Source organism: Bos grunniens, chromosome 7, assembly GCF_055505025.1.
Source record: "Bos grunniens cultivar Pamir isolate PY7600 chromosome 7, Bosgru_T2T1.0, whole genome shotgun sequence".
NCBI classification, from domain to species: Eukaryota; Metazoa; Chordata; class Mammalia; order Artiodactyla; family Bovidae; genus Bos; species Bos grunniens.
In genome coordinates this window covers 109,527,445-109,553,774 of record NC_141171.1, presented here as the reverse complement: position 1 = coordinate 109,553,774, position 26,330 = coordinate 109,527,445, and the positions used below count along the sequence as shown (strand labels likewise).

General features: G+C 41.2%; 1 protein-coding gene across 21 annotated transcripts in view; it reads left to right on the top strand.

Annotated features, from left to right (window-relative positions):
• The window catches only part of TMEM232 (transmembrane protein 232), a 274,263-nt gene that overhangs the window by 199,385 nt on the left and 48,548 nt on the right, over positions 1-26,330 (top strand). Inside the window, exon 14 of one of the 21 annotated variants that reach the window (XM_086413402.1) lies at positions 8,991-9,024. The exons of the other annotated variants lie outside the window; for them this stretch is intronic. Within the exon in view, the coding sequence (XP_086269528.1) occupies positions 8,991-9,024 (34 nt within the window). The remainder of the gene's footprint in view (positions 1-8,990; positions 9,025-26,330) is intronic. 21 annotated transcript variants of the gene reach the window in all.

Genomic DNA, 26,330 nt, shown 5'->3' with positions numbered 1-26,330 from the left:
ACATGCAGATTACACCACCCTTATGGCAGAAAGCAAAGAAGAACTAAAGAGCCTCTTGATGAAAGTAAAAGAGGAGAGTGAAAAAGTTGTCTTAAAACTCAACATTCAGAAAACTAAGATCATGGCATCCAATCCCATCACTTCATGGCAAATAGATGGGGAAAAAATGCAAACAGTGACAGACTTTATTTTTCTGGGCTCCAAAATCACTGCAGATGGTGAATACAGATGTGAAATTAAAGACACTTAACCCCTGGAAGTAAAGCTATGCCCAACCTAGACAGCATATTAAAAAGCAGAGACATTACTTTGCCAACAAAGGTCCATCTAGTCAAACCTTTGGTTTTCCCAGTAGTCATGTATGGATGTGAGAGTTGGACTATAAAGAAAGCTGAGCACCAAAGAATTGACGCTTTTGAACTGTGGTGTTGGAGAAGACTTTTGAGAGTCCCTTAGACTGCAAGGAGATCCAACCAGTCCATCCTAAAGGAAATCAGTCCTGAATATTCATTGGAAGGGCTGATGCTGAAGAAAGAGCTGATGCTGAAGCTGAAACTCCAATCCTTTGGCCACCTGAGGGGAGGAACTGTCTCATTTGAAAAGACCCTGATGCTGGGAAAGATAGAAGGTGGGAGGAGAAGGAGACGGCAGATGATGAGATGGTTGGATGTCATCACCAACTTAATGGATATGAGTTTGGGTAAACTCTAGGAGTTGGTGATGGACAGGGAGGCCTGGCGTGCTGCAGTCCTTGGGGTCACAAAGAACTGGACATGACTGAGATACTGAACTGAACATTTTATTGATCAGATTGATTTCCATAATTTGAGTACCATATAGCAGCAAAGGTGGGTGAATACTGATGATTAACACAGGAAAAATTCATAGCATGGAATATAGTCAGCTTTGCTTTGAATACGTAAGGATAAAAGATGCAATGCTTGCCAAGAGAATCTTATGGCTGAGACTTGTCACATGGTAATGCTATTCAGAATATAATAATGAATGCCTTTCCAGGATAATAATACCTAGTCTAATCCTCTCATTTTAAACTGAACATAAATATAAAGGATATTAAGAATATATTTGAGATGTCAATGAAATAAAATGTTGTCACAGGATAATGGTCTCCTGCTGCTTCATAAAATACCAAGCCAAAGGCAAGACTTACATTTTCAGAGTAGAAGACATTAATCCCATGACAGTGTTTTATTGCAGTGATTGTATTTCTATTATATAAAATGAGCATGTAGATTTAATCAGTTCACTTGATGTATGTTGATGTTGTAAATTGACAGTGGTTTATCATCATTATGAAATTGTTTTATCCTTGAAGGCAATTTATCAAAGAAAATATAAATGTTTTAGGAAACAACTTTCAGGTTCAGGGGTAATAGAAATTTCTGACTAGCTGGAGATTGGTTTTCCCTAAGAAAGTAATAGTTAATATAACAAAAGAGGGACAGTATGATTGACTTACTCAAAAAAGGTTTGTGTAATAATACTGTTAATAGCATAGTTCCACATTTCAATTTGCTGACAAGTAAAACATAGTAATTAAATAAAATTATTTGAGCAAAAAAATCACAATGACACATCGAAATTTGAATTTCTGCTCAGAATGCTTTACTAAGTCATTTACAAAACTATCTTTGTTACTTTGAATAATGATTACTGCAAAACAGCTGACGTCTTTAGATAACAGTACCATTCTGTATTTCTAAGTACTGCTATATAATACAACAAAGGCCCATTGTGCAGGATAGGTTAAAGGTTCTTATGGAAGCTTAACCATCTAAGCCAAACCAAGCATTATTCCCAATGGAAAATGAAAACTAATTTCTTGTTTCTTCTCTTTGAAAATACATAATGACAAAACAGTTGGATCTATTCCATTGACTGTGTTTAGAATATTATATTCCATATAGAAGTATTTGTTCCTTATATCTGAAAGAGGCCTCAAGTTTGCTTTGAGAACCTTTTCCAGTTTTTTTAATGAACCCAAACCACTGCAGTTAATTTACTGTTCTCAAAGGTAGATCTGATTTCACTTGCCTTTTTATGTTTATTGACTATCTTAAAATAGGTCCATTTTGTATTTCTGAGGCCATCTATGGGACTTCTCTGGTGGTTTAGTGGTAAAGAATCTGCCTGCAATGCAGGAGACCAAGATTCAATCCCTGGGTCAGGAAGAGCCCATGAAGGAAGGCATGGCAACCTGCTCTAGTATTTTTGGCTGGAGAATCCCATGGACGGAGGAGCCTGACAGGCTACAGTCCTTAGGGTTGAACAGACTCAGACAAGACTGTGGCAAATAAGTGGGAAACAGCGGGGACAGTGAGAGACTTTATTTTTCTGGGCTCCAAAATCACTGCAGATGGTGACTGCAGCCATGAAATTAAAAGACGCTTCCTTCTTGGAAGAAAAACTATGACCAACCTAGACAGCATATTACAAAGCAGAGACATTATTTTGCCATCTAAGGCCCATCTAGTCAAGACTATGGTTTTTCCAGTAGTCGTGTATAAATGTGAGAGTTGGACTATAAAGAAAGCTGAGTGCAGAAGGATTGATGCTTTTGAACTGTGGTGTTGGAGAAGACTTTTGAGAGTCCCTTGGACTGCAAGGAGATCCAACCAGTCCATCCTAAAGGAAATCAGTCCTCAATATTCATTGGAAGGACTGATGCTGAAGCTGAAACTCCAATACTTTGGTCATCTGATGGGAAGAACTGAGTCATTTGAAAAGACCCTGATGCTGGGAAAGATTGAAGGCAGGAAGAGAAGGGGATGACAGAGGATGAGGTGGTTGGATGGTATCACCAACTCAAAGGACATGAGTCTGAGTAAGCTCCTGGAGTTGGTGATGGACAGGGAATCCTGGTGTGCTACAGTCCTGCTGCTGCTGCTGCTGCTGCTGCTAAGTCGCCTCAGCTGTGTCTGACTCTGTGCGACCCCATAGATGGCATCTCACCAGGCTCCCCAGTCCCTGGGATTCTCCAGGCAAGAACACTGGAGTGGGTTGCCATTTCCTTCTCCAATGCATGAAAGTGAAAAGTAAAAGGGAAGTGGCTCAGTCGTGCCCGACTCTTAGCGACCCCATGGACTGCAGCCTACCAGGCTCCTCCATCCATGGGATTTTCCAGGCAAGAGTACTGGAGTGGGGTGCCATCGCCTTCTCTGATGCTACAGTCCGTGGGGTCATAAAGAGTCGGACACAACTGAGCGAATGAACTGAACTGAACTGAAGGCCATCTATGTTCCCACTGTCTGTCTCTTGGTGGTATAAGGCCCACAAATCTGAAAATTAAAAGCTTCATCTTCAAAATACAGCAAGCAAGGTAACTTAAAAAGCTAAAAGCTATTCTTTTTCATAAAAATGCAAATCATCTAGCCCATAGAAGGAAAGGCCATTAAGGAAAAATATCAACATGGCCAAAGTGGGATAAGAGTGACATCTGGAAAATGCTCACGGAGTTGAGATACTCTCTTTTTTTTTAGCATTTCAAACATTTATTCATTTATTTGCTTATTTATGTTTGGTTGCCCCGGGTCTTCGGTTTTGTGCGCGGGCTTTCTCCAGCTGCAATGAGCAGGGCCTCCTCTCTAGCTGCAGTGCTCAGGCTTCTCACAATGCGGCTTCTCTTTTGCAGAGCACGGGCCCCAGGCGCAGGGCCTTCCGTAGCTGAGCCCCTGGGCTCTGGAACACCGGCTCAGCCGTTGTGCACAGGCTTAGCTGCTCTGCGGCATGAGGGATCTTCCCAGATCCGGGATCCAACCTGTCTGTGTCTCCTGCACTGGCAGGCGGATTCTTTCCCACTGAGCCACCAGGGAAGCCCAAGACACTCTTTCATGACCCTTGTCATACCCTTGTCATTAGGCTGTTCACTGCATCACAGGCCATCCATTCTCAGTTCTTTGTGTGAAAAGATCGGGAATCATCACAACCATATTTCTTCTACGTTAATCACAAATCTGCTTTTTATGGTCATTTTATTATGAAGTCTATTTTTTATGATCACATACCACGTAGGGCTGCTATCACAAAAGACCACAGATTGGGAGGGGGCAGTTCCAGAGACTTCAGGGCCACGATGAAGAGCTCAGCAAGGCGTGTCTTCTCCGTGGCTTGTAGGCTGCTGCCTTCTTACTATGACCTCACGTGGGCTTCTATGTCTGATGTCTCTTAGTGTGTTGGAATTTTTTCGGATTGGATTAGGGCTCATCCATGTGACCTCTGGGCTTCCCTGGTAGCTCAGCTGATAAAGAATCAGCCTGCAATGCAGGAGACCTGGGTTTGATCCCTGGGTTGGGAAGATCCCCTGGAGAAGCGGATAGGCTACCCACTCCAGTATTCTGACCTGGAGAATTCCATGGGCTGTATAGTCCATGGGGTCGCAAAGAGTCAGACACGACTGAGTGCCTTTCACTTTATGTGACCTCTTTTTCATCTTATTTACCTCTTCAAGGCTCTATCTCCAAATACAGTCACATTGTGAGTTGCTGTGGCTTAGGGCTGCAGTATATGAACGTGGGGGACACAGTTTGGTTCATAACACATATTAATAAGATTTCTCTTGAATTTTAGTATTACACATAAAAAGAAAACTGAAGCTAGAAAACCGTAATAATATATGAGCTTTTAAAAAGCGTGGAAAAAAGAGTTTGTGTCGAGAGGGCTCTGTCATCTTCATTCTTCGGAAGCTTTGTCCACAGCCCCAAGTGCATCGTCGTGGTGTGACAGTACGTTGACGAAGTATTTCTCTGAGAACTGAATGCCTTCTATGCTAGTTCTTATCTTTCCTACGAGGAATAAGTTTCTCGAGAAAAGATACCATGTTTCATGTAAGTATGTATTACACCTCAAACCTACCACAGGGCCTAGGCACTCGATAAATATTAAGGAAGTGATAGTTGGATGGATGGACGGACGAAATAATTTGCAAGTCACTTGTACATTTAGAGCTGTGATTTAGATATTTTATACCTGAGATTATTGCTAATGAGAAATACTCTCGATTATGACAAGAGACACCTTAGGAATATTATTCTTTAGTGTACATAAAACTAGATCTTAAAATATGACTGCCAAACAGATTTAAGAAAGATTTTATTACATGGCGACCAGCCAAAACCATTGAGCAGAAAATAGAAAGGAAATAAAATTATACTGTCTTGAAATCCAGGTGGAGTTTTGCACATTCTTTCTCATTAAACATCTATCTTGTTTCCTATCTGAGTTTCAGAGGCAAAGGAAGAGCTATGAACATTTGACATATACTTAGTTCCAAATAGACTGTAAATTCTCAGTAGTTGGGTGTGCAAGCCAGGAGGTGTGTTTATATTATTCACTTTCTGCACCGTAGTTCTCTGAACATAAATTTCTCCTTCTTTAGGATTGTTTTACCCATCACCAAGAAATACCTATATCTTCAGCTTAACAAGAAAAATTTTAAATATCCAAGCAACAGTCCTAATTTTGCTTCCTGGTGATAACTGGCAACAACATTTGTAAAATAAGCCTGCTAACATTTAGGTATATTTAAATATGTGTGTATATTAAATCCATATAAATATGAAGGTAAGTCTATCTCAGATTCAGCAAGGCTCCAAAAGGATGTACATGCTGAAATGAACTACTATGCAGGGCTTCTTGAGAACTAGCTAAAGGTAAGGTTGATTACTAGTCGCCAATGACTGGACTTCCCCGGTGGCTCAGCGGTAAAGAATCCGCCTGCAGTGCAGGAGATGCCAGTTCGGTCCCGGGGGGTCAGGAAGGTCCCCTGGAGGAGGGCATGGCAACCCACTCAGTGTTCTTCCCCGGGAAGTCCCATGGGCAGAGGAGCCTGGAGGGCTACAGTCCGCGGGGTCGCACAGAGTCGGACCGACGTAGTGACTGAACAGCAGCCACGAGGGGTTCGGGGGGCGCGACGCCTTTGGAGGAGGCTGCGGTCTGTGTCCGCCCTCTCGGGAGAGTCTGCTCTGGCGTCATCGCGAGGGCAGGGCAGGGGGCTCATTTAGCGTTCTCGGCACTTTGTGAAAGGCGTCAGGCCGGGAGGACACACAGTGTTTTTCAGGGTCGAGAGAAGGGCCGTCCAGGAGTGAGGCGTTCAGCGGGCAGGACTGCAGGAAGGCAGCGGCTGAGCGGCGCAGCGATGGTCTCGGGAGCTAGAGGAGCCACGTGGAGGTCCTGCCCTCCGAGGATCTCCAGGAAGCACGTTTAAGGCCTGTGGCTCCGAGGGAGCGTCCCTGCCGGCTCAGACAGTGAAAGCACCGCCTGCAACGCGGGAGTCCGGGGTTCGATCCTTGGGTCAGGAAGATTCTCTGGAGGAGGGCATGGCTCCTCACTCCAGGGTTCCTGCCTGGAGAATCCCATGGACGGAGGAGCCTGGCGGGCTACGGTCCACGGGGTCGCAAAGAGTCGGACAGGCTCCGAGGGCAGCTGTGCCGCGGCAGGGTAGCTCGGGCAACAGCAATCGTTCTGACCTTCCCCTCCTCTCCCCACTTCCGCTACTTCCGTCCGCCCACCCTGGGAGGGAGCCAGGGTCAGCAAGCGAAGGCTTCTGGAGAGAAAGAAGTCATTTGTGCCCACCATCCTTAGCGGCTTCCAAGCTAAGCAATAGTGATCTAATGAAGTTTGCCCATTAAATTTGACTATTTTAATAACTGAAGCTAAAACTAAAGTGATTGAAGAAATATTTTTTCTAAAGTGATCATAAAGCACTAGATCTGGCCTGGCCTGGCCTGATCTAAGATACTGGAGAGATCTAGATCCAGCTAAAAACCAGTTGGAAAGGAGAGCCTGGAGGGAATTAAAGTGATATATTTTTTATACACTGCAGAATTCTGTTCTTTCAACATTATGTATACAAATACCCACACACGAACCAAATATAACACACTATTAAATATACACAATGAATTACACTCACCATGAAGTCTGTACATATAAAAAGTGGGGCTGTATTTGACACACTGTTTTAGAGTTTTACAGCTTGCCTTCTTGGTGGTGCAGTGGTAAAGAATCAGCCTGCCAATGCAGGAGATGCAAGAAACGCAGGTTCGATCCCTGAGTGGGGAAGATCCCCTGGAGTAGGCAACCTATTCCAGTATTCTTGCCTGGAAAATACCATGGACAGAGGAACTTGGTGGGCTACATACAGTCTATGGGGTCGCAGAGTCAGACATGACTGAGCATGTATATGTGCATTTTTCATTTATCTATATACCATGATCTGGAGAAGGCAATGGCACTCCACTCCAGTACTCTTGCCTGGAAAATCCCATGGAAGGAGGTGCCTGGAAGGCTGAAGTCCATGGGGTCACTGAGGGTTGGACACGACTGAGCGACTTCCCTTTCACTTTTCACTTTCCTGCATTGGAGAAGGAAATGGCAACCCACTCCAGTGTTCTTGCCTGAGGAATCCCAGGGATGGGGGAGCCTGGTGGGCTGCCATCTATGGGGTCACACAGAGTCAGACACGACTGAGGTGACTTAGCAGCATATCATGATCAAGTATTTTTTTTCTGCAGCATTATTTGTAATTACTTCAAAAAACCCTTGATTAGTTACTCATTTCATTTGACTATTTCCCTCTTGCTGGCCATTTATATTTTGTTAAATTCATACATGTTTAAATTAGTGTTTGCTAAAGTTATATCCTTATAATGAATAAGTAGTGAGCGTCTTTCTTTATTACTTAGAACAAGAGTGTAATAAGCATGGACTTGTGGTCACAGAGATGCACAGTTAAGAAGAATTTAATGAAGTATAGTTGATTTACAGTGTTTCAGGTTTATTGCCAAGTGAATCCATTTTATATATATTCTTTTTCAGATTCTTTCCCATTATAGGTTATTACAAGATACTGAGCATAGAGTTCTGTGCTGTACAGTCAGATTCTTGTTTATCAGTAGACTGCATCTGTTCATCTCAAGCTCCCAATTTCCCCTCCCTCCTTCCTCCTTTGGTAACCATAAGCTTGTTTTCTCTGCCTGTGAGTCTTTCTCTGTCTTGTAAATAAGTTCATTTGTATCATATTTTAGATTCCACATATCAGATCAGATCAGTTGCTCAGTCGTGTCCGACTCTTTGCCACCCCATGAATCGCAGCACGCCAGGCCTCCCTGTCGGTCACCAACTCCCAGAGTTCACCCAGACTCACGTCCATCGAGTCAGTGATGCCATCCAGCCATCTCATCCTCTGTCGTCCCCTTCTCCTCTTGTTCCCAATCCCTCCCAGCATCAGTCTTTTCCAATGAGTCAACTCTTCGCATGAGGTGGCCAAAGTACTGGAGTTTCAGCTTTAGCATCATTCCTTCCAAAGAAATCCCAGGGCTGATCTCCTTCAGAATGGACTGGTTGGATCTCCTTGCAGTCCAAGGGACTCTCAAGAGTCTTCTCCAACACCACAGTTCAAAAGCATCAATTCTTCGGTGCTCAGCCTTCTTCACAGTCCAACTCTCACATCCATACATGACCACAGGAAAAACCATAACCTTGACTAGACGAACGTTTGTTGGCAAAGTAATGTCTCTGCTTTTGAATATCCTGTCTAGGTTGGTCATAACTTTCCTTCCAAGGAGTAAGCGTCTTTTAATTTCATGGCTGCAGTCATCATCTGCAGTGATTTTGGAGCCCAGAAAAATAAAGTCTGACACTGTTTCCACTCTTTCCCCATCTATTTCCCATGAAGTGATGGGACTGGATGCCATGATCTTCGATTCCACATATAGATTATATGATATTTGTATCTGACACCCGTCACTTGGTATAAATCCATGTTGCTGCAAATGGCATTATTTCCTTCCACCTTATGTCTGGGTAATGTACACATGTTGTATAATTGTATATATAAGCTGAATCTTTTTATCCATTCATCCATCGATGGACATTAAGGTTGCTTTCATATCTTAGCTATTGCAAACAGTGCTGCTATGAACACTGGGATGTATGTATCTTTTCAAATTAGAGTTTTTATCTTTTTCCAGGATATGCCCAGGAGTGGAATTGCTGGATTACATGGTAATTCTATTTTTATTATTTTAAGGAACCTCCATAGTGGTTGCATCAGTTTACATTCCCGCCAACAGTGTAGGAGGGTTCCCAGAGGGCGTGTATTTTAATAGTTGTTAAGTACTTCCAAACCACCATTCAGAAATCTTTAACCAGTTTGTCCTTCCCACCAGTAGTAAATCATGTGCCATTCCCCACACTCTCTGCATTATTAACTTTTAATGCACAGTGTTATTGTTTTCCAAAATTAAAGTACAAAGCATGGCATAATGATTGCTGAAATTTGCGTATCTCTGATTACTATGGAGCTGCAAGTGTGACGTTTTTGCTAATTGATTTGCATGATGACATTTTCATTTTCTAATTTACTGGCCTCCTGTCTTTTGGCCATTTTTTAAAAGATAGTCTATTTATATATCTTTTTCTAATGATTCACAATTCTTTTGATACGTTAAAAATTCTAAACTGTCCCATATGTTGATATTATATTCCTCTGATAAACATTTACATCTGACCCTTGAACAACGAGGGGGGTAGGAACACTGACCCCCCTTGAAGTCAAACATTCTGTGTAACTTATAGTCAGCCTTCCCTGTGTGTGATTTCCCCATATGCTCGGTCCCACACGCAAGGATCCAACTCCCTGCGTCACCATGCAGCACTGGAGGATTTGCTGCTGAAAGAAGCCCGTGTATAAGTGGGTGCGTGCGGTTCAGACCTGAGCTGTTCAAGGATCAACTGTATATTTAAATGTCTTTCTTGTTGTATTACCCATACAGACAGTTAATTTTCAGTTTTTCTCTAGTCAAACGAGTCATCATTACCCTGCATTTTTCTCTGTCTTTGGTATCAAAATTAGAAGGCTCTTTTTACATTTATACAATTATATTTATTAATATATTTAAATCTTATATCTAAATGTAATTAAAGCATTGCAACAAGGCCCTACTGTATAGCACAAGGAACTATATTCAATATCCTGAGATAAGCCAGAATGGAAAAGAATATTAAAAAGTATATATACGGATAACTGAATCATTTTGCTGTATAGCAGAAATTAACATTATAAACCAACTTCAATTTAAAAAAGAAAAGTAAAATTGATTTAATGAAATAAAGCAGCCTATTGAAAGAGTAAAAAATATATATGTAAAAAAAATTGCCAAACATGAACTAAGTATCAAAGATAATAGAACACGCGCACGAGTGTGCCCAGCTTGAGGACACCTGAGCTCTTTCTGCATTTTATTCTCTTTGTTCATATTATTTCTTTCTCTTTAACAAAATGTATAGTTGCAAGTACATTCTCCATCTATTTACCTTCCGTTTTTCTTCAGAACTAATCACTATTCTGTTTCAGGGCATTATTCATGTCCAAGTGTCTATTACTTATCCTAGATGTCAATAAGCAATCTACTGCCTTTCTGTAGGGCTTTAAATTTTTATTAAAATTTTTCTAATATGTCTATGTATTTTCAATATGCTTTTTTACTCAATATTGTGTTTTTGAAATTCACTAACATGGGGATTTTTTTCCCCTAACATTATAAACTTTAGAACTACCTATGCTGTTGGAGAAGGCAGTGGCACCCCACTCCAGCACTCTTGCCTGGAAACTCCCGTGGACAGAGGAGTCTGGTAGGCTGCAGTCCATGGTGTTGCTAAGAGTTGGACATGACTGAACAACTTAACTTTCACTTTTCATTTTCATGCATTGGAGAAAGAAATGGCAACCCACTCCAGTGTTCTTGCCTGGAGAATCCCAGGGACGGGGGAGCCTGGTGGGCTGCCGTCTATGGGGTCGCACAGAGTCGAACACGACTGAAGCGACTTAGCAGCAGCAGCAGCAGCATGCTGTTGTTCATAGATCTAGTTCATTCATTTTAACCGCTGTCTAGTATACAGATGTGTGACTAAACCTTAGATCATCTCTTCTATTAAAAATGAATATTTAGGTAATTCCAACTTTTTTATTTTTCAACTCCAACTAAAGTTAGGATGAATTTTCTAGCTCACGCTTTCTGGGAACATGAGTCAGAGCTTCCCTGAGTAAGAGCACAGGTAGAAGAGGAGTTGTTGAGTCACACAAGTGTGGCTTTTTCAGTTGTGTCCGACTCTTTGTGACCCCATGGATTAGAGCCCACCAGGCTCCTTTGTCTTCTGCCCACCCGGGGAAGGAAGCTTCCCTGGAGGCCCAGATGGTAAAGAATCTGCCTGCAATGCAAGAGACCGGGGTTCGATCACTGGGTTGGGAAGGTCCCCTGGAGAAGGAAAGGCTACCCACTCCCATATTCATGCCTGGAGAATTCCATGGACACGGTAGCCTGGTGGGCTACAGTCCATGGGGTCGCAAAGAATTGGGCATGACCAAGCAACCAACACTTTCACAAGCGTGCTTTATTAAGCCTTGCCAGCTATTGCCAAATTATTCTCCAAAGTGATTGTATAATTTACAGAACGGTGTGTAAGAATTCATGCTAATCCAAATTTTTGCCAAAACCTAAGTAAAAGAGATTCAAATTTCACCACCGGTGTGATGAATGGTGTCCCAGTGCCGCTCTGCTTTGCATTCTCCTGCTATTCCTTCAGTTGTGCAGCTCTTAATAGGTTGATTAGCTACTTGGAATCCTCTTCAGTGAAAACCATGACCACAGCCTGTGTCATTTTTCTACCGTTGTTTGAAATTGTTTTCATTAATGCAATTTTTAAATTTAAATGTTGCTCGGATAGTTCACAAAAATATACATTTTTTGGTAATGTTTTTAGAATATCTTTTCATGTATTAAATTTTCTAAGTTTAGTGTATTCAGCTTATAATTTATAATTCAATTCAATTTATAATTCTGCATTTTTGTATCTTATTCAAAAAATCCCTCCCTATCTTGATATCCTAAGAATATTCTCCCATATCTTCTTGAGAAATGTTCACAGTTTTGTTTTTCACATTTTGGTCTTTAACCCATCTGGAATATTTTATTTTTGTGCACAGTATAAGGGATCTATTTTCATCATTTTTCCTTATGGAATGCAAATCATCTTGGCCTCGTTTTATTGAATAGTCTATTCTTTTGCAACAGATTTGTGTCTGTCATACACCATACACATATGGTTTGTTTATCTATTTAGTGCTTTGTTTTTCTGTTTCTTTCCGAAATACTCACTGCTTTAACGATCATACTAATAGCTTAGTAATGAGTCTTTGAGTATATAGGACAAATCCTCTTCTCTAGTTTTTCTTGTAGAACATTTTACCTTTTCTTGATTCTTCACTTCTTTCATGGATCTTAGGATCAATGTGTCCAGTCCTACAAATAGTCTATTTTTGAGACTGGAGGATAATTGCTTTACAATGCCGTGTTGGTTCCTGCTGTGCACAAACATGAATCAGCCATGAGTGTGCACATTGCCTCCCTCTCGAGCCTCCTCCCATGCCTCCCCACTCCCATCTCACGGAGCGCCAGGCTGGCTCCCTGCGTTGTGCAGAGGCTTCCCTCCCCGCTGGCCACTGCTTTACACGTAGCGGTGTGTGTATGCTGATGCTGCTCCCTCGATCCACCCTGCCTTCTCCTGCCACCCCTGTGTCTGCAGGTCTGTTGCCTACATTTCCATCTCTAGTCCTGCCCTGCAAATACATTCATCAGCAGCATTTTTCTAGATTCCATATATAGGTGTTGATATGCAGTATTTATTTTTCTCTTTCTGACTTACTTCACTCTGTATCACAGGCTCTAGCTCACCCACCTCAGTTCAACTCACTCAAATTTGTTCCTTTTTATGGCTGGGTAATATCCCATTGTATACACATACGACATCTTCTTTATCCATTCGTCTGTTGATGGACATCTAGGTTGTTTCCATGTCCTGCTTTTTGTAAATAGTGCTGCAGTGAACAATGAGGTACATGTGTCTCTCTGAATTTTGGTTTTCTTAGGGTATATGTCTGGTGGGAGAATTGCTGGATCATATGTATGATTTATTCCTAGTTTTTTAAGGAACCTCCAGATTGTTATCCATAGTGGCTATGTTAATTTACATTTCCACCAACAGTAGAAGAGGGTTCCCTTTTCTCCACATCCTCTCCAGCATTTATTATTTGTAGACTTATTGATGATGGCCATTCTGACCGATGTGAGAGAATACCTCATTGTAGTTTTGATTTGCATTTCTCTAATACTGAGTGATGTTGAGCATCTTTTTATGTGTTTGTTGGGTATCTGTGTGTCTTCTTTGGAGAAATGTCTGTTTAGGTTACAAATAGTCTTGCTGGAAATTTTATTTGACTTGTAATGGGTTTGTCAATCAATTAAGAATATTTTTGATCTCCATGATAAGTCTCTATTTTATCTAGATTTTTCATTCTTCAATGAAATTATATAAATTTCTTAAAGCACTTCTTGCTAGATACTGCATCAAACTATTGATCCCTCTGTATTAATATTGTTTCCCATAAAATATTTAAACTCTCTTAATAGTCTTGATAGATGGTAGATTCTCTTGTTGTGTCTAGGTATACATCATGTAACCTATAAATAACAATATTATAAATATATACCTATTTCTTTACCTATGTCTAGACTAGGATGTCTAGGTTATCTTGGAAAAAAGTTAGGATAATGAGATCTTACCTTTTTCTCAAAAACAGAAGGAGATTTCTTCTAAAGTCTCAGTATTACGTTTATTTTTTTGATGCCATTTTGGACTGATAGTTTCCTGAGTTAAAGAACAAGCTCCGTATTAGTCTATATTAAAAAATAGTTTTAATTGCTGGCCCTTTAATTTCAAATGCATTTCCAGTATCCTGCATTTGTGCTCTCCTCACAATTGCTGGTTTTGGTATCATATTTGTATGCAGGTGATTCCCTACATTTCCTTTATGTTTGTCTTTATAGGTAAGCTTTTCCATTCATAATTTTCCTTTTTTCTAGTAGTGGCCTTTTCTGCCTAGAGATGTTCCTTTAGCATTTGTTGAAAGCTGGTCTGGTGATGCTGAATTCTGTTAACTTTTGATTTTCTGTTGAGCTTTTGATTTCTGTCAAATTTCAATGAGAATCTTGCTGGGTAGAAGATTGCTGGCTGTAGGTTCTTCCCTTTCATCACTTGAAGTATATTGTGCCACTCCCTTCTGGCCTGCAGAATTTATGCTGAAAAAATCAACTGATAACCTTATGGGAGTGCCCTTGTATATTATTTGTTTCTTTTCCCTTGCTGCTTTTAATGTTTTTTTTTTTTTAATTTTTGTCAGTTTGATTCCTGTGTATTTGGGTGTGTTCATCCGTGGGTTTATTTATATCCAGCACCTGCAGGAGTCCTTCCTCATGTTAGGGAAGTTTTTAGCTATTACCTTTTCAAATATTTTTTCAGGTCCTTTCTCTCTCTCTCTCCTCTCTCTCTCTCTCTTCTCCTTCTGGGACTCCTGTTATTGGAATGTTGGTGTACTTTATGTTGTCCCAGAAGTATCTTAGACTGTCTTCATTTCTTTTGATTCTTTTTTTTTTAATTTTTTTTCTTTTAATTTTTATTTTTAAACTTTACATAATTGTATTAGTTTTGCCAAATATCAAAATGAATCCGCCACAGGTATACATGTGTTCCCCATCCTGAACCCTCCTCCCTCCTCCCTCCCCATACCATCCCTCTGGGGCCTCCCAGTGCTCTAGCCCCAAGCATCCAGTATCGTGCATCGAACCTGGACTGGCATCTCGTTTCATACATGATATTTTACATGTTTCAATGTCATTCTCCCAAATCTTCCCACCCTCTCCCTCTCCCACAGAGTCCATAAGACTGTTCTATACATCATTGTCTCTTTTGCTGTCTCGTACACAGGGTTATTGTTACCATCTTTCTAAATTCCATATATATGCGTTAGTATACTGTATTGGTGTTTTTCCTTCTGGCTTACTTCACTCTGTGTAATAGGCTCCAGTTTCATCCACCTCATTAGAACTGATTCAAATGTATTCTTTTGATTCTTTATTCTGTTCCACAGCAGTGATTTTCACTGTTCTGTCTTTCAGTTAACTTATCTGTTTTTCTGCCTCAGTTACTTTGCTACTGATTCCATCTAATGTATTTTTCATTTCAGTTACTGTATTTTTCATCTCTGTTCTTTATTTCTTCCAGTCCTTTGTTAAACATTTCTTGCCTCTTCTTGATCCTTGCCTCTATTTTCCAAGACTCAGGATCATCCTTACCATCATTACTCTGAATTCGTTTTCCAGTAGATTGCCAGTCTCCACTTCACTTAGTTTTTCTTCTGGGGTTTTATCTTGTTCCTTTATCTCAGACATACTCCTCTGCCATCTTATTTTGTCTTAACTTTCTGAGAGCATGTTTTCTATTCTACAGGCTGCCAAGTTGTAGTTCCTGCTTCCTCTATCTGCCTTCTGGTGGATGAGGCTGTCTAAGAGGCTTGTGCAGGCTTCCTGATGGGAGTTTCTGCCCACGGGCGGGTGGAGCTGGTCTTGTCCCTCAGTGGGCAGGGCCATGTTCAGGAAGACTTTACGTAGTCTGCCTGCTGATGGCAGGGCTGTGTTCCTGCCCTGTCGGATGTTTGGTCTGAGGTGTCCTAGCACTGGAGCCTACAGGCTGTTGGATGGGCCTAGGTCTCGGCAAGGAAATACTGATCTCAGCAGGGTTCACACCAGAGTAATCACCAGAACTGCTGCTGCCAGAGTCTGACCTGCAGTGAGCCGCAGCTGTGTGTTGCCTCCACAGGAGACCCTCTAATGCCGCCCTCGGCTCCTATGAGGTCCCTGCTTTTTTTCTTGGGTTCTGGTGTGCACAAGACCTTGTGTGCACCCTCCAAGAGTAGAGTTTCCATTTCTCCCAGTCCTATGGGATTCCTGCAGTCACACCTTGCTGGTCTTCAAAGCCAGATCCTCTGGAGGCTCCTCCTCCATTTCCGAACCCCGATCTGGGAAGCCTGATGTGGGGCTCCAGACTGGGAGAACTTCTGTGGTGTAATTATTTTCCAGTCTGTGCATTGCCCTCCTGACATGTACAGGATTTGATTTTATCACGATTGTGCCCTTCTGACTGTCTCATTTGGCTTCTTCTTTGTCTTTGGATGTAGGGTCTCTTTCTGGTGGGTTCCAGCATGGTTTTTTGCTGCTCCTGCTCTTGTTGGTTGTTTAGCAGTAAGTTGGGTTTTTGGAGGGCTCCCCTGATAGTGCAGTTGGTAAAGAATCTGCCTGCAATGCAGGAGACCCCGGTTCGATTCCTGGGTTGGGAAATCCACTGAAGAAGAGATAGGCTACCCACTCCAGTGTTCTTGGGCTTCCCTGGTGGCTCAGCTGGTAAAGAATCCACCTACAATGCAGGAGACTTGGGTTCAAACCCTGGGTTGGGCAGATCCTCTGGAGAAGGGCAAGGCCACCCACTCCAGTATTCTGGCCTGGAGAATTCCATGGACAGTCCATGGGGTTGCAAAGAGTCGGACACGACTGAGCAACTTTCACTTCCACTTTTGTGGTTTTGGTGTTTTTGTAAGAAGAGGTGAGCGCACATCTTTCTACTCCATCGTCTTGCCAGCTGAATCCAGGAGATTTAAAAATTATCACCTCGGTTGGGCCTTCAGTATGAAGAGAATAGGACATAACCTCAGGTGATCCCATTTCCAAAGTCAATAGTTTAATTGTCGCTTCAGAATTTAAAGGAAATCCAAACAGGTTACTAGAATGAGCACCCAAATGAAGGAGGATAGAGTAGAGCAATAGGAGATACATCAGCCTTATGTTGCTGTGCTTAGGTACACTTCATATTTTTAATTTTTCATAGGCTTTCCCGACATTCTTCAATGAAGCTGTTTTGGAATTTAAAACTGTCTGGGGCTTCTGCCTACCAGTTAAAGTGGTTACAATTGTTTAGGATGAGAGTTCTCTCAAAATTTGCCTCAATAAGTTAGAAGTTTTTCCACTTCAAAGGATCCATCATCTGGGTATTGACAAGTAGGACCTTAATAGCATTCTAATGAATCAGATGCCAAAGGCATCCCTGCAAGAGAAGGCAAAGGGTGCAGCCCTCACCAGATCCAGAGAGTTCACTCCCAGTGATGGTCTCGGAAAGAAAGGTTGTCAGTGAATGGGCAGAAGCAATGAAGACTAAGACAGAAAAGCCCCCTTAAGGATTTATTCCCTTATGACAAACTACCCCGACTCTGGGTTCCTTTCAGCTAAATGAATACCTAAGAGGGTTGTGCTATGAGGTTGATGCTTGTGTGTTGTTTTATAGAGTACCTCATGGCATGGAATTTTGAGGTTGGTGAGTGACCTAGTGTGATCTACCGTGTTCTGTGACCACTCTGTCCTTTCATAGGTGCCTTTTTAAGGTGGCAAGTGCTCCAGTGACTGTTAAATCCTTCATCTGTGCCCATTGATGGTGTGATTGTGGCTTCCAGCATATCCCTTAGGAAAAACTTTGTACCTCATGCTATGCTAACCACAGCAAACTGGTATCTGACCCTCACAAACTCACCAGCCTGTGGGGTTGGCACAGACAACAGGCTTTTAAACCTGTGCATGCATCTTACCCTGTGGAATTTCCTTCTACAACAAATGACACAATAGATAGAGACAAGAAAAGTAAGAACCATTTCTGAGAAGTAAAAGAGCAACAGACCAAGAGTGCGCCACCAAATTCCCCAAGAGTTGCTTACTCTAGGAGCTAGCCCCACAAACCTTTTCTCCTGCCAACCTAAACTGAGAAAAGGGAAGAAGAACTCCTGCCATCTTGTTTTCAACGTACCCTGCAGGCAGAGGTCCTGGAGATGGATTTGATAAGAATTCTCACCTTCTGCTTTTGTCAGAGGTCCCAGGATCTTTTAACAGCACCAGGCTTGGGGCAGGTGCTGTCCAAGCAGTAAACTTGATCCCATCCTCATCACCAGCTGGGGAAAGAAAAAAATTTTCCTCTTCCATTCCAGGTTCTTCTGGCTGGCCTAAGGATTAAATGACATTAGACAAATTAATAGGAGGAAATAACACAAAAAATATAATAATGTTTATACATGAGAGAGACAGAAAAACTTAGTAACCTGCATATTTTTTTTCTTTAGGAGAATCAAATATGATCTTTTACTTATTATTTTATTAATTTTTTAAGCCAAATTGTTTAAGTGATTTTTTAGTTTTATAGTGTTTAAAACCTTTTCCTTTAATTTTTTTGAAGAACATTTAAAACAGGTTACTACTTAAGAAGTTTAAGTATTTAAAATAGTTCCTGCTATATAATAAATGCTCAATAAATAATAGCTGTTTTAAATACCTATTACCTATCTTATTTGTAACTTAATATAATTTAAAAATTAAATTATTTTAATTTTTTTCCTCTCCAAACACTCCTCCCATATTTTTGTTAGGAGTAAACTGATTATTTAGATTCTGGGTCATGCTATTAATTTTTTTCATAATACATTTTTAGAAAAGTTTTAGATTCACAGCAAAATCGATCATAGATTGTATAATGTTCACATAATTTTAGTTTTTCTAAATAATTATTTTAGAATAACCTTGATATGCAGATGACACCACCCTTAAGGCAGAAAGAGAAGAAGAACTAAAGAGCCTCTTGCTGAAAGTGAAAGACTTGGAGAGTGAAAAAGCTGGCTTACAGCTCAACACTCAGAAAACTAAGGTCATGGCATCCAGTTCTATCACTTCATGGCAAATAGATGGGGAAACAGTGGAAACAGTGACAGACTTTTTTTCTTGGGCTCCCAAATCACTGCAGATGGTGACTGCAGCCATGAAATTAAAAGATGCTTGCTTCTTGGAAGAAAAGCTATGACCAACCTAGACAGCATATTAAAAAGCAGAGACATTACTTTGCCAACAAAGGTCTGTCTAGACAAAGCTATGGTTTCTCCAGTGTCATGTATCGATGTGAGAGTTGAACTACAAAGAAAGCTGAGCACCGAAGAATTGATGCTTTTGAACTCTGGTGTTGGAGAAGACTCTTGACGGTCCCTTGGACTGGAAGGAGATCCAACCAGTCCATCCTAAAGGAGATCAGTCTTGAATATTCATTGGAAAGACAGATGTTGAAGCTGAAACTCCAATACTTTGGCCACTTGATGTGAATAGCTGACTCATTTGAAAAGACGCTGATGCTGGGAAAGATTGAGGGCAAGAGGAGAAGGGGGTGACAGAGGATGAGATGGTTGGATGGCATCACCAACTCGATGGACATAAGTCTGGGTAAACTCCAGGAGTTGGTGATGGATGGGGAGGCCTGGCATGCTGCAGTCCATGGGGTCACAGAGAGTGACCCGACCGAGTGACTGAACTGAGCTGTAATAATTATCTTAACGTTTCTATATTGATTTTTATAAGTGTCTTGGCAGTGGTTTAGTCGCTAAGTTGTGTTCAACGCTTGCGACCCCATGGCTATAGCCCGCCAGGCTCCTCTGTCCATGGAATTTTCCAGCCAAGAATACTGGAGTGGACTGCCATTTCCTTCTCCAATAAGTACCTTAAAATTATTTAAAATTAACTTTAGGTTTTATGAATTTTATTTGATCGATTATTGATCCTGAGTCTTTCCCCCTTTTTTATTCTCCTCTTTTTGAGTACATTCCAAATCCTAACTTTGGTATTCTGTAGCTTCCTTAATGAAAAGATATTTAAAACTTTGTCTCTGGTCCAAACTGCTAATAATTAACACTCTTCTTTACTTATAAATCAAATGGAAGGGGAAAAATGAAGAAATATACAAAGGAAGGTCTTTGCTATTTGAAGCTATGAAACTTGAATTACTCAAATGAACAATACAGCTAAATAGTATATGTTGATTTTCCTCTTCAAGTTTTCTCCTTAGCAGTATATTCAATTCAGTAGCAGACTTCTATACAAAATACACTAGTGTACATCCATATATGTCCATCCCTACTGTTATTCCCAAGTCATCATCATCTTTCATCCTGGTAATCAATCCAGACTATGCTTTACTGTTAACCTAATATTTTACCTCACTGAATGAATGATTTACCGATGAGGAGACCCTTTCTTCCTGAGTAGAGAAGTAGAGGGGATCTTGACATATTATGGATCTCTACAATGATAATAAGAATATCTCTATCCAAGGGTTAAAAAAGCCCTAATTTATCCGTCACCCAGGCAATGTCCATTTGAATAGTAATTCCTGGAGTCCATGATGGCTGCTGGACATCCTAGCCCCCATAATTTTCCCAACTCAGGAGCCTCACAGCACTTGCCTTTAGCACTTGCCTTTAGCCTTTAGCACTTACTACTACAGAGTAGCTCTGTAGTTCTGTTGCTACTGTTCAGTTGCTAGTCGTCTCTGACTCTCTGATCCGGTGGACTGCAGCATGCCAACCTCCTCTGGCCTCCACGATCTCTAGGAGTTTGCTCAAATTCATGTCCATGCATGTTCTATAGTTTAGACCTAGAATGTTTTAATATGGCTTGTATGCTGATAATTTTATTACCTTTTGTTATTACTCCTTATTGTTAAAAGTTAATTTTTCTTTATCATCGCCTTATCCTTTTAAGCCAATATTTCCCTTGTGTTATATCCAACTTTAGATTGTCAGTCTGTTAAAACCTAGGATAATATATTTTATTCCTATGTTTTATGCATTAATCTGGAAATAAATGTTCAACAAGCATTCTAATTGATTTATTAATAGGGCTAAATTGGGACTCCTGGCAAAAATGATTCCTTTAAGGATACAAGTAATTATAATTTGAAGTACTTTAAATTATTTTGAAAAAGTAGGAGACATATCATACTGGAGCAAATTTGTTTGAAAGAGTGAGCCACTGAATCATGATTTCAGTCTTTACAAGAATGAAAAATGTTTTCCCCAGTGCTTTTGATTAAATTTAACGAACGGCAACTCAATTAGGTTAACATGTCTGGAAAACTGAAATAGTTTGATAGTTAAATAGAGACCATGATTCTGACATTAAAATCAATACTGAATAAGCCAACATTTTTCTCTGTTACTCCCCTTTAAATTTAAAGAATTATAATTTTTAAAATGATTTTCACATAAGAGTCAATTGTTCAGGTTAAATTCATTAGCAGTATATGTCATGTAGTAGCTGCAATATAGCATTAATGATACTTTAATTATTATTGAAAAACTTGAGTTCCAGTTTTGGTTCAATCACTTATTAGCTATGTATGTTTAAGCAGTGGGCCTGTTACCTCAGAGCCTCAATTTCTTAATATGAAATCGGAGTAATGCTGTCTGCCTTATGTGTTCCACATAAGAGTTTCGTGAAATAGTGCCTATCATTAAGGCATTTATACACTCAATAGCATTACTAGAGAAAAATAATTCTTTACCTCAAGAGCCAATTTCATTTTAATAATTTCAAATTCTTATTCGAAAATAAAAGGTCAAGTCCTGACATGTATTTTCTAAATAAAAGCACCTTTCTTCTAAGAAACTTGCTTTCAAGCATCCTTTGATGCGCTAACTAGGCCTTCTGACAATCATCAAGATAAAGGAATTTAATTACAACAACAACTGTAACAGTAGCCTCTTTCTCTGCTCCCAGGTAAGGCTGTGGAAAGAGTGCTTGCCTGCATGCATGCTCAGCAGCTTCAGTGGTGTTCAACTGTCTGCAGCCCCATGGACTGTAGCCCGCCAGGCTCCTCTGTCCATCAGATTATCCAGGCACGAATACTGGAGTGGGTTGCCATTTCCTCCTCCAGGGGGTCTTACTGACCCAGGGATGGAATCCGGGTCTCCTGAGGCTCCTGCGTTGGCAGGCAGACTCTTCACTCCTGAAAGAGTGCACGTTATAGTTTACAGACAGGTACTGACCTGGTAAAATGTCAGCGTCTTGTTATATTTGGATCATCGTTTGACATAGAGTGGGTTGGGTGCGGCCAGACTAGATGCTACTGTGGAGACTGTGGCCTCTTGAACCTCGGTTCTGAGCATCCTGCCCCATCAGTGGTAAAAGCTCTTTCTACACAGTAGCTGAAATATAATGTAGGTTGTAACAAAAGATGAAAACACGATCACTGCTTGCTGCAGGTCCAACCATGAAAGCAGAGTAATGAAAAGGAGGAGAGGAGAACGTGGTGATGCGCTCCCATCTGGCGCCCTGCTCACACTGACCTTTGTCTGGACGTTAGGCTTTCTGGCGACCGTGGTGCCCAGCCACAGGCTGGTGGTTTCTCCCACCGAGGACAGCCAGATTTCGCATTTGCCCGTGCTGCTGCAGTTTCTGGTGCTCTGAATTCCTTCGTGAAATCCAGGGTTCTGTCTGGCACCCTTTTCCTTTTACCTGAAGAAGTTCTTTTTATATCTCTTGTGATGCAAAATAGGCAGGCCTTCTGGTGATGAATTCTTTAACGTTTCTTAAGTCTGGAAAATTATTTATTCTGTCTTGAACTTTGAAAGATATTTTCTGTGGGTAAAGAAGTCTTTGCTGACAGGGCTTTTTTTGTGTTGGTTTTTCGTTTCAGGACTTTAAACATGTTCCCCTGACCTCCATCTTTCATTTTTTTCTGTGTTGCTCGAGCTGTGTAGCTTAGGTAAGGCCCGCTGTCGTCATTGCCTTTGTTTCTCTGTACATACTCTATATTTTTTTCTTCGCTTTTATTATCTTTCTCGTTATCACTTGCTTCTCAGTAATTTCGTTACGCTTGGTGATTTGCAAGGCATATCGCCAGGTGTGTTAGGTATTTGCATGTCGTGCGTATCGCATTTGCAAGGTGATTTGCAAAGGTGTTGCGCCTTGGCGTAATTTTGTTATGCCTTGGTGAATTTTCTATTTCTTTGCTTAGGCTTTCTTGAGCTTATTGGATTTCTGGATTAGTAGTTTTCAACAATTTGAAAAAAAATCTGGCCATTATTTATTTATTTTTATTTCCCCTCCGTTTCTCCTTTTCTCCATGTTCAGCCATTTGAAAATTTTCCACAGTGTCCTGAAATGAAGGTATGCTCATCTTGGCTTTTTTCCCCTCTGTGTTTCTGTGTTAAGTTTCTATTGATAAATCTTTAAATTTACTAGACCTTCTCTTTTGGAGTGTTTATTATCCCATTAATCCCAGAAAATGGCTTTTCAGATCCCTGGACTTTTTATTTCCAGAAGCTTGATTTCGGTCACTTTTGTCCTCCAGGTTTCTTTGTAGTATGTCCATTCTTTCCCTCAGCAACTTGAATGTATGGGGTATGCTCACAATAACGTTTACTGTCCTTGTCTACTAATTCTATAACCTATGTCGTCATTGGATCAGTTTTGATTGATTTTTCTCCTTATAATGGGATGCAGTTTCCTGCTTGTTTACATACCTCATAATTTTTTTTTATTTGATGCCAGAAATGGTAAATTTTATTTTATTGTTAAGTTTTATTCTGGTACATAGTGAAGTGACTTGGAGTTTGATCCTCTGGGGTCTCAGCCTTATTCTATCTTTTAAATGATTTGTTTGGGGCTGTGCTGGGCCCTTGCTGCCGCACAGTCTCCTCTCGGTGCGGCGGCGGAGGCTGCCGTCTGCTGTGGCGCGTGGACTTCTCACGGTGGCCGCTCCTTCCGGCGCAGCGCCCGGGCCCTGGGCGTGTGGCCTGCGGTGGCCGGGGCTCCCGGCGCTAGAGCCCCGGCTCAGTTCCGGTGCTTGGTCTCGGCTGTTCCGTGGCACGTGCGGTCTTCCAGGATCAGGGCGAGAACGCAAGTCTGCACTGGGCCCCCAGGGAAGCCCTTGTGTCTCAGTTTTAAGCTTTGTCAGGGAAGACGTTTAACCTGCTTTTAAACTGGGGCTAATTTTTTCCCACTACTGAGGCAAAAGGACTTGATGTGAAGCTCGTGAAATACGAGTGTTTTTCTACCTCTGACCCAGCGTGAGCACCAAGGATTGGTGTCTCTAATAGGATTGGTGTCTCTAATTCATTTCCAGTCCCTGCGGTGCCCTCAAATGCACGTGCTGATCCGCCTTCGCCTGAGGGGTCCCCGGGAGGTCCCCAGAGCTCTGTCTCTGTTCGCTCTCTCCTCTCTGGTGTCTTGCCCTGTGAACTCCAACGGTTTTGGTCTTCACGATACCCCGGTCCCTCTCCTCAATTCAGCAGGCCGCCGAGTCCTGTCTGGGTTCTGCTCTCCGACGCCACCGTCTGCTGACTTTCGCTGGGCAGTAAGTTAGATCGCTTGGCCTCGTCCCTTCCTGTCGTTGGGTATGACTGTCCGTCGTAGTTTGACGCTCATGTTTTAAAAATATCTATTTTTTCTTCTGCCTTAAAAAAACAATTTTTAGGTAAGAGTGTAAATGAAGGGCTGTTACTTCGTCTTGCCTGGAAGCTGTCATTCTTATTAAAGCTACAATCTATAAGGAGAGGAATTTTGAGTGGTGTGAATAGTGTCATAAGTATCGAAACTTTTCTTTGTACATGAATGAATCCAGCCAGTGATTGAAAAAAGGAGAAAAACGGCAGCCTTTGCTCATTGCCTGTGGGACCACTTTTGTCATAAATCAAATACCTGTGGATAGTGGTCATCTTCATACTGTGTTTCATCCCATTGGTCTACCTTACTATCTTTAACTAATATCTTTTTAAATTCTATAACTTTTTAATTTCTGTAACACCTTGATTAAAAGGTTTATTCTTCTACTTCAGGATTGCCTGAAGTCTCTTCAGGTCCTTTTAATTTCTGCACAAGTCTTAGCATCAGTTTATGAATGCTGAACATAGGAATTAACTAGAGAATGAGCATACTATGTTCCTGAATTTATTGAGATGTTCCCTAATTTCCGATAATATTCAGTATAGAAGTCTGAAATATTTTTTCTTAGCATCATGTCTAGACATTTGATTTTTTTATATTTGTAAATGGTATCTTTTCAAAATTTCATTGGCTATTTGTTCTAAATAAATGACAGTGCTTTTGTACATTGGCTGTGTATACAGCTGGCTAGTTAAATATAGATATTAAGTCTAAAACTTATCTGTGGATATCTTTATCTTCCGTGTGTAAAAGTCACCGAGAGGGAGTTCCCTGGTGGCCCAGTGGTTAGACTTGGCACTTTCAATGCTGTGGGTCTGGGTTCAATCCCTGGTCAGGCAAGTCATAAGCAAGTCATGCGGTGCGGCCAAAAAAAAGTTACTAAGGATAATGCCGCTTTTCTTCTTTCCTCCATCCCAGCTCTGATGGTTTTTATGCACTTGTCTCTTCTCATTACATTGGCTAGGACCTCCAATTTATCCCTGAATAGAAGTGATGATAGTATGCATTTCCTGAATCTTTCCCAGTTCCATGGATAAAGGTGTCAGTAAATCACCATTAAGTGTAGGACTTGCTGCAGGTTTTAGAAAATCATCTTTATCAAGTTAAGAAGTAACTGTTATTCCTAATTTGCTAAGACTTCTTTTTTTCATTATGAAAAGATCTTGGGCTTTCTCAAACATGTAATGCATGTATCAAAACAATCATATAGTTTCCTCTTTTCCGTTGAATTGAGTTAAACTGACTTTTGACTTCTAATCAATTAAACTTGTATATTTCTGATATTACACCCATATGACCACAATATATTTTGGTTCTTATATATCACTCAAATAGATTTGCTAATGTTTCACTAGCATTATTATATCCTTGTTCATAAAGAATGTTGTTATTATTAGTCTTTGTTTGCTACATTGATGTTTAAAGATATAAATTTATTTAAGGCATCATTACGGAGAAGGCAGTGGCACCCCAGTCCAGTACTTTTGCCTGGAAAATCCTATGGACGGAGAAGCCTGGTGGGCTGCAGTCCATGGGGTCACTAAGAGTCAGATACGACTGAGTGACTTGACTTTCACTTTGCACTTTCATGCATTGGAGAAGGAAATGGCAACCCACTCCAGTGTCCTTGCCTGGAGAATCCCAGGGACGGGGGAGCCTTGTGGGCTGCTGTCTATGGGGTCGCACAGAGTCGGACATGACTGAAGTGACTTAGCAGCAGTGACTTAGCAGCAAGGCATCATTTGTTATGAGTTCATTTGTGCGTGAGTGCTGAGTCGCTGCAGTTGTGGCCAGCTCTTTGTGGTCCTGTGGACTATAGCTCACCAGACTCCTCTGTCCGTGGGACTCTCCAGGCAAGGATACTGAAACGGGTTGCCGTGTCCTCCTCCAGGAAATCTTCCCAACCTAGGGATTGAACCCGAGTCTCTTATGTCTCTACGTTTCCTGCATTGGCTAATGCACTCTTTACCACTTGCAGCACCTGTGAAGTGCAAGTTCACTTGTTTCTCCCCCAAGTTAATGTTGTAAAGCCCTATCCCTTAGTGCTCAGAATGTGAGTACTAAGTATTTTATTTTAAAATGGGGATATTGCAGACAGAATCAGATAGGATAAGTTCA